Here is a 7,691-nt window from a genome sequence, read left to right as displayed (position 1 = left end):
ATGATTATCACATTGTTTTCACATTCACTTCAGGAATGGAACGTAATAATCCATGAGTGCTTTATAAAATCTCATGCCATATCAATGGTAAACATCACTTTCACAAAGTAAAGAATTATTTTGAGAGCCATTATTGTTCTCATTACTATAATGATGACGATTATAATTTCGTCCACTACCACGTCCACATCCATTCATACCTCCACGGTAACATCATGTCTTATTTTAGACTTATGGGACGGGTTTCCACTATTGGTGGCAATTAAATTTAATTTGCATATGCGAACTTTCATTAACTGAACTCAATCAAATAAAAAGTATCAAGCAAATATAGAAAAATACATAATCAATTAAAATCTATGTGTCCTTTGTGATAATTATCCCACTTTAAGATGAAAGAGATATGTGATAAAATAGAAAGAAAAAATATGTGCTCTCTCAAAAGTCTTCACTTCGTGTTTCTTAATATTAAAACATAGGAACATAATACTTGTTATAGGAAAAATATTTATCGTTCTTTACACTAAAAATTCTTACATGATTTGATTAACTTTCAAGAAAAACTTTTCTTGTTCATGAATGAAAACATAAATAGCAAAGTGTAAAGAAACTTGAAAATTAATTAGAAAAGGCTAACCGTGATGGCCGAATATATGATGGCGTTGTACACCTTATACCGTCATCGTTCTTACCATATTATTAACATTAAATGACGCTACCGGTACTGGCCGCATCATAACAACTCAGTTGGCTAGAACTTCGTGCTGATAACGTGTTATAAAATATAACTCAAAGTAACAATATGGAACAAGAAAAAAATAAGCTAAGAGATATATGGAGAAAGATAGAAGAGATTCTTATTTCTTCTTCAAATGTGTGTATTTTCCTATCTATTACAAGGCCTTTATATAGGCATAAAAAAGTGAAGAAAATATGTCATTGAATATGTCATTAAGCATTTGAGATGAAGATCATGGAGGAAGAGTAAACATCCCCCATAATTTGATATTTCTTATAACATTTTGCAAATTATAAAAGTGAACAAATGATGTACTAGTCTATTAAAATAAGACATAATTTTTATTATAAATATCAGTATTTTAAAAGGCGTGGGCGTAAGGCGAGACGTTTTACATATGCCTCAGCGAGGCGTAAGCCCCATAAGTATTTAATTTTTAATATTTTATAAAATAATATAATTACAATAAATATTTATAAGCAATTAAAATTGCATAAAAAAATGAAGAAAACTATAAATATGTGAATATATATATATATATATATATATATATATATATATATATATATATATATATATATATATATATATATATATATATATGTGTGTGTGCCCACAAAAACTAGTCAAAACAATCTATTATACGCTACTTAGAGGCTCAAGTAACTTGAGTCGAAAAGAATAAAGTTTTCTACATGGAGGAACAAAAATGATGACTAACCTTCAATTTGAACTTTGAACTTGCTGCTACGAAGGAGAATAAAGTTCTCTTTGTATTTGTAAAAAAAAAAATTAAATATTCGTTGCTTTTGGGAGATATTAGCAGACTAGCGAACTAGATAAAGAATTGAAAAAGACCATGAATTGGGGCTTCAATCAATAAAAAAGGTCTTGACTTTTAAATTTAATACATTTTAGTTCCTTTTTAAAACTTTTGAGTAATTACCAAGCTGAATTTTGAAAAATTGGGTATTATATGAAGGACTTATTCAACAAATTTTGTTTTAATTTGAAAAACATCTCTGAGGCTTACGCCTCACTAAAAAAAACTCACCTCGAACGCCCGGGCGTACGTCCTGAATTGTTGGGCGTATGACTCTCGAGACTTTCGCCCCACACCATCGCCCCAGAGTGTTTTTGGTGCGCCTCGCCCCGAAATGCCTTTTAAAACACTGATAAATATGAGTATATATGTAACTCTAAAATATTGTATTGGGTAATAGCATGCGCTTACTCTTTATAAGACTTATCAAGTTATTAAAATTAAGATTTTATCATAAAATATAGTAAATAAAAAATTATCATCCCAATATAATGTTGACTCCATCCGAGTCAAAATACGTTTTAAATCCAAGCAAAAATAAATTTCCATCGCATTATTCTTTTGTTTATTAAAAGTCAAGATGCATCATTATCTCATATTGAGCTACTCCTAAATAAATATATGTTTACAAATAAATCACTTTATGATCTTTATCACGAGTAACAAGTAGGAAGGAGTTGAAGATTTTAATGATGATGATGAACATTAACAAATTAAGTTAGAAAAATACTAAATAAAGAAGTTTTTAGATTTATTTAATTATAATATAGTCTTATCATTTTGAATTATATCATATTTTCAGATTGTTTGTTGAACAAACTATATCACTATGATATTTGAATTTTATCCAAAAGTTATGCGATGATTATATGATTCGTTTAATTTAATTACATAAAATTTTATTATTGGTACGTGCATTAAGATAAGACAACATTTATGATTTTGTTAAAATATATAATTAACGTGCTCAAACAAATCATATCATATAAACTTTGATATATTTAATATTTTTTAATAATGTCCGCACAGGGGTACTAATACTAGTAAATAATAAAAAGAGGTTTATATGCGCCAACGTAATTAGTGACATATCATTGCGACAAAGTAATATGTGCAAGTTTACAAATTCAATAATGATAATGAAAATAACCCCTTTTTTCCGTATAATATTTTAAACTTTCTAGTGTCAAATAAAACAAACAACACCAAATAGATCTTGCAGAAGAGGCCAATAAGAACAAGAACCCAGAAAACCCAAAGATAAAATCTCATACAATCTTGTTACTCTACTCCACTCACTAACATTGTCAGTTTATCAATTAGTATATCATCTTTCTCATCTCAATCTTAGCCACCTGTGTGGAATCCATGGCCGCCCACACAATCTTCACCACCACCACCGGCACTGCCAATTCTTTGTTATTACCAATTACTGCCCCTAACACCAACTCCTCCCCTTCACTCCACTCTTCTTTCCACGGTGTTTCCCTCAATCTCAAGTCAAAGACTCCCCAATCTTTGACATTTTCTGCTGCCACTGCTCCTAAACGTCTCACTGTTTTTGCTGCTACTAAGAAAGCTGTTGCTGTTCTTAAGGGCAATTCCAATGTTGAGGGCGTTGTCACTCTATCCCAAGATGATGATGGTTGTTTACTTTTCCACCCTCTATGCTCTTATTTGCTTTTTGTTGTCTCATTTGTGGATTTTGACCTAAAGACATAGACTTTGCTGTTTATTTTTCCACCCTTTATGCTCTAATTTGCTTTTCTGTTGTCTCACATTTGTGGATTGTGACTTAAAGATGTAATCTTTATTACGAATGTTTTATACCCTTTTAAGTGAATCTGCTTATTTTTCCACCCTTTATGCTCTAATTTGCTTTACTATTGTCATATTTCTGGAATTTGACCTACCGATGTGAGCCTTTATTTCATACCCTTTTATTTGTTTATTTTTCCACCCTTTTTGCTCTAATTTGCTTGTATGTTGTTATATTTGTGGATTATGATCTAAAGATGTAAGCTTTTCTACAAACACAAACACTTCATACCCATTTCTCTATATCTGAATATAGAGAATTTCCAATACTTCTGTTTGTAATATTGGCATGAGATTAGTATAAAGGGAGTAACATGGTCAATGAGGATCCATAAAGCCGACCCTTTCTTATTTGGGACTGAGGCGCAGTAGTTGTTGTTGTTTATCCTCATTTGGTTTTGTATTACCATATTCATTGTTTGTGACTTAAAGGTGTAGGCTTTTATACGAATATTTCATACCCTTTATCTGAATACTTATTTGTTTATTCTCTCCTTGTATAGGTCCAACCACTGTGAAAGTTCGCATAACTGGACTTACACCTGGACTTCATGGATTTCATTTAGTGAGTACATTTTATCATTTGAATGTTATGGCATTGTTATAAGGTCTTTGTTGTAATTTTTAATGAATTATGGTTAACGTTGTGTTTTGGTTTGCTTTGTTTTGTGTTGTAGCACGAGTTCGGTGACACTACAAACGGGTGTATGTCTACAGGTTAGCTTTTGATCTAGTTTTCAGTTTTGACTTAATTGAGATGCTGGTTAATTGCTACTCTTGTAGTGACTAATTGGAAATATCTTTACTTCTAGTTTTGTGGTAGTAGTTTGAAGTTTCGTCCCACTGTTTTACTTTAGGACCCCATTTCAATCCTGATGGCAAGACACATGGAGCTCCTGAAGATGAAATCCGTCATGCGGGTGACCTGGGAAACATAGTGGCCAATGCCAATGGTAAAAAAAAACATGTTCTCGATTTCTTCTTAGTGCTTTTGACAATATTTTGTTTGTTAAGATCGATGATGATTTTCTGTATTCTTAATTGTGCTTACTGTATGCAGGTGTGGCTGAAGCAACATTTGTAGATAATCAGGTTTTTACCTCCAACCTTGTTTGGTCATTTGAGTGCTCACACAATTTTGTGCTCGACATTTATTATTGTTATAGGTTTGGGATAATTTAGTGACTCTATCTTTTTGTACATCAAACAGATACCTTTGACTGGTCCAAACTCAGTTGTTGGAAGAGCACTTGTCGTTCATGAGCTTGAGGATGACCTTGGAAAGGGTAAGGTTCTACATTACAATCTGAAGTCTTTTGGTCCTTTTTATCTGTGGATTTGAAAAGGTATCCATGTGAGCATGTCAAATTTATTTGGTGTAATGCTACACGCTGCCTTTTATATTTCGGGAGGTCAACGTGGTGCCTTTATGAGCTAATCTCCTTTTGGTGATCCGTCTGTAGGTGGACATGAACTCAGCCTTACCACTGGGAATGCTGGTGGACGATTGGCATGTGGTAAGAAAGAACTCTTTTCTCTTCTTCCCCAGCTGCTCTCTCTTCCTTCTGGTGTAATTTTCTAATCTATTATTATTCTTGCTAAATTAAAGGCCAAATTAGTGAAACTTAGCCCGATATTGCTTTAGTCCTAGTTGCATGGTGTTCGTAATGGTTAAGGTTAGACTTAAGAGCTTATTTTGCAAGTGTTCCTTGTCTAAAACTCTATGAGCCAGGAGACGGATGCTCAATTTATTTTTCTTCCAAAAGGCAGCCTATTTATAGTTGCTTTTGGTAATTATAACTGTTAAACATGATGGATTTTCTTCTTTCCTTTTCCTTTCTTTGGGACGAAGGGTTGTGCAAAGCTCTTATATGCTTCGGTCTTGTGCTTTTCCTTATGCTGTCTACTATATATGTTAAACCTTTGTTTTAGCTGTGTTGGTCTTATGCTTTTCCTTATGCTGTCTACTATATATGTTAAACCTTTATTTTAGCCGTGTTCTTCATTTCGCCCTTATCTGGTTCCCTCAGGTGGTGTTAGCTAACACTCTGTCACAAGCACAGGGTATCAGTTGTGTTAAGCACTCCTAAGCATTTAAATCTGTTTTCTGAATAATGCTTACTAGACTTGCTCATTGTTCAGAGAGTCCTTTCTAGAGTTACTCATTGTCTGTTGAAACCTATCTATTCTAAACCTGTGACCAAACTGGCATTTGATTTGGTTAGATGCAACTGCAGTACTGCACTGCATGACTCTTTTAGCTATTAATTAGTAGGATAATTATACTTATCAAAGAAGAACAACATGAAAAGCTCCAGTAACTGTAGAAAGATAGCTCTAGACAGATTTTTCTGAGTTTCTCGTTGCCAATTACGTCATTTATTGTTTCGTAGCTAGGATTTTGATTTTCACTTCCTTCAACTAGACTAGTAAAAACTCTATGGTCTTACAAACTGAACCAAAAGTAAGACAAGTTCTTCTTCTGGTGCTTATCATTGCATTGAGTGGTGACACTTTGTTTTGTTGATGTCCTTTTCTGTATTGCTAGTTTATATGAAAGCTTTATCTATGTATTCTCTCGCTCTGTCACTGTCTGTATCTCTCTCTCTCCCCTCCCCCATTTCTAACATAGCAACATTTACACAGAGAACTTTATATGCAGCATTATTCATGAAATAATTTCTTTGTCCTTCGCTTGCATTATGGAAATGAAAATTTTAGGTAGAAAAGTAATGGATGAACTCCAAGAGTTGGCATTAACATTTTGGGCATCAAATTCCTGTGGAACCAACTCATTCCTTGGTCTTGTTTCCTTCTACTAGATACACAAACCATTTTTTTTTTTATGTAACTGTAGTTTTGTAGAGTATTGGTCATTTCTAGTTAATAAATGGAAGAATCAGAGTATACCCCTTTTCATGAAGAAACTACTTCTAGGGCCTCTTAACTTCCAGCCTTGTCTTTAATATTTTATTTTTTGCTTTAAAAAATATATGTGTGTGTGAATAAACTTTGGGTCTTGGCACCCAAAATGTCAGCCAATAGAAGTATAAAACAAGGCTGGTCGGTACTGAGGCTGCTCAAAAAAGCTGTTGTTTCTGGGCTGATCTCAAGTTTGAATAGAAGGAAAACGAACCCACCTAAGAAGGAAATTATACTAATTAGACAGTTGGTGACCAAATTACGAGATCTACATAGGAAAAAGAATGTGAGATACATGATAGAAGTAGCTTCATGCTAACTCAGCGTCTGCAGCAATTTTGACTTTTTCAAGCTTTCTCCAACTCCAGCATCCTACACCATTCTGCCCATCGTCCACCAGGTGCCAGCTACCAGAAATAGACTGGTATTTCTTTTTTTCTTTGTGCCGAGTTGTTCATTGCCCTCCCCCCTCTTTGTTAACCGAGACTGATTTATTATGACTGAACCTTAATTTTAGTTAACCGAAAAGCCTCTAGTTCAATCAGTAACTGTGCAGGGTTTACTTGTCATTGGTCTACGCACAGACTTTTGAACGTTATTGCGCTTTTTTTTGTTTTTTGATAAGGACTTTTGAACATTATTGCTATAAGTGAGAGGAAGACTTAACTGCAAGAAATTATGAGTAGTCTCATAGATTTTCCACTTTGACTGGTAATTTCATTCAAAGTTGAGATCTTTATATCTTTGTATTCCTTAAACGAGGACGTATTCTCGTGTACTTTCTTTTTGCTATTTCATACTATTATAGATCCGCTGGTTATTTTTCTCTTGAGAGCTTTGCCATCTGTGAGGCCCCTTTTATATTCTTCGAATTTTATTCACTTTGAATCGTCTGAATGCTATGTATATAGATGCTCCCAAAAATACATTTAGGCTAATGTTCATTATAAATTTTTCCTATGCAGGCATACTTGGTTTGACTCCAATATGAAGTTAAGGTAACAACTCTTTGGTAGGAACTATAATTGAGTGTTATATCCTCCCCAGTTTGCCAAATGAGGCGCAACACTTTTTTCTTCAATAATACACTGGAATTAAGTCGCTATTTTAGCATCCCTTGAGTTTTGGCTATCAAAAATAATTCTTGGATTATATATAGCCCCATTCATGATTTTCTTTATACTAGTTTCTCGGCAATAAGTATAATGTTCTTTATATAATTGTGATGTCCAATCCCAGCTGGTTCATTAATACTTCATCTTTCACAAAAGAAAGAAATTGGGTAAAATAGTGCAAACACAAATTAAAATTCATCATTACCATTGTGGATTAAAAGATTCACAAGCGGGCATTACCTATTAAATTAAGCTTTTAATGTATGATGCATCT

General features: G+C 33.4%; 1 protein-coding gene across 1 annotated transcript; it reads left to right on the top strand.

The window, feature by feature from the left end:
- Positions 1–2,734: 2,734 nt before the first annotated feature.
- LOC107767528 (superoxide dismutase [Cu-Zn], chloroplastic) lies at positions 2,735–7,482 on the top strand. Its single transcript, XM_016586559.2, has 8 exons — positions 2,735–3,207; positions 3,884–3,945; positions 4,058–4,097; positions 4,238–4,333; positions 4,441–4,472; positions 4,591–4,666; positions 4,844–4,897; positions 7,268–7,482. The coding sequence occupies exons 1-8, from the start codon at positions 2,931–2,933 to the stop codon at positions 7,291–7,293; spliced, it is 663 nt and encodes a 220-aa protein (XP_016442045.1). The 5' UTR covers positions 2,735–2,930; the 3' UTR covers positions 7,294–7,482.
- Positions 7,483–7,691: the final 209 nt, after the last annotated feature.

The sequence above is a fragment of the Nicotiana tabacum genome, chromosome 9 (genome assembly GCF_000715075.1).
Source record: "Nicotiana tabacum cultivar K326 chromosome 9, ASM71507v2, whole genome shotgun sequence".
In the NCBI taxonomy this organism is placed as follows: domain Eukaryota; kingdom Viridiplantae; phylum Streptophyta; class Magnoliopsida; order Solanales; family Solanaceae; genus Nicotiana; species Nicotiana tabacum.
This window is presented reverse-complemented; position numbering and strand designations above follow the sequence as displayed.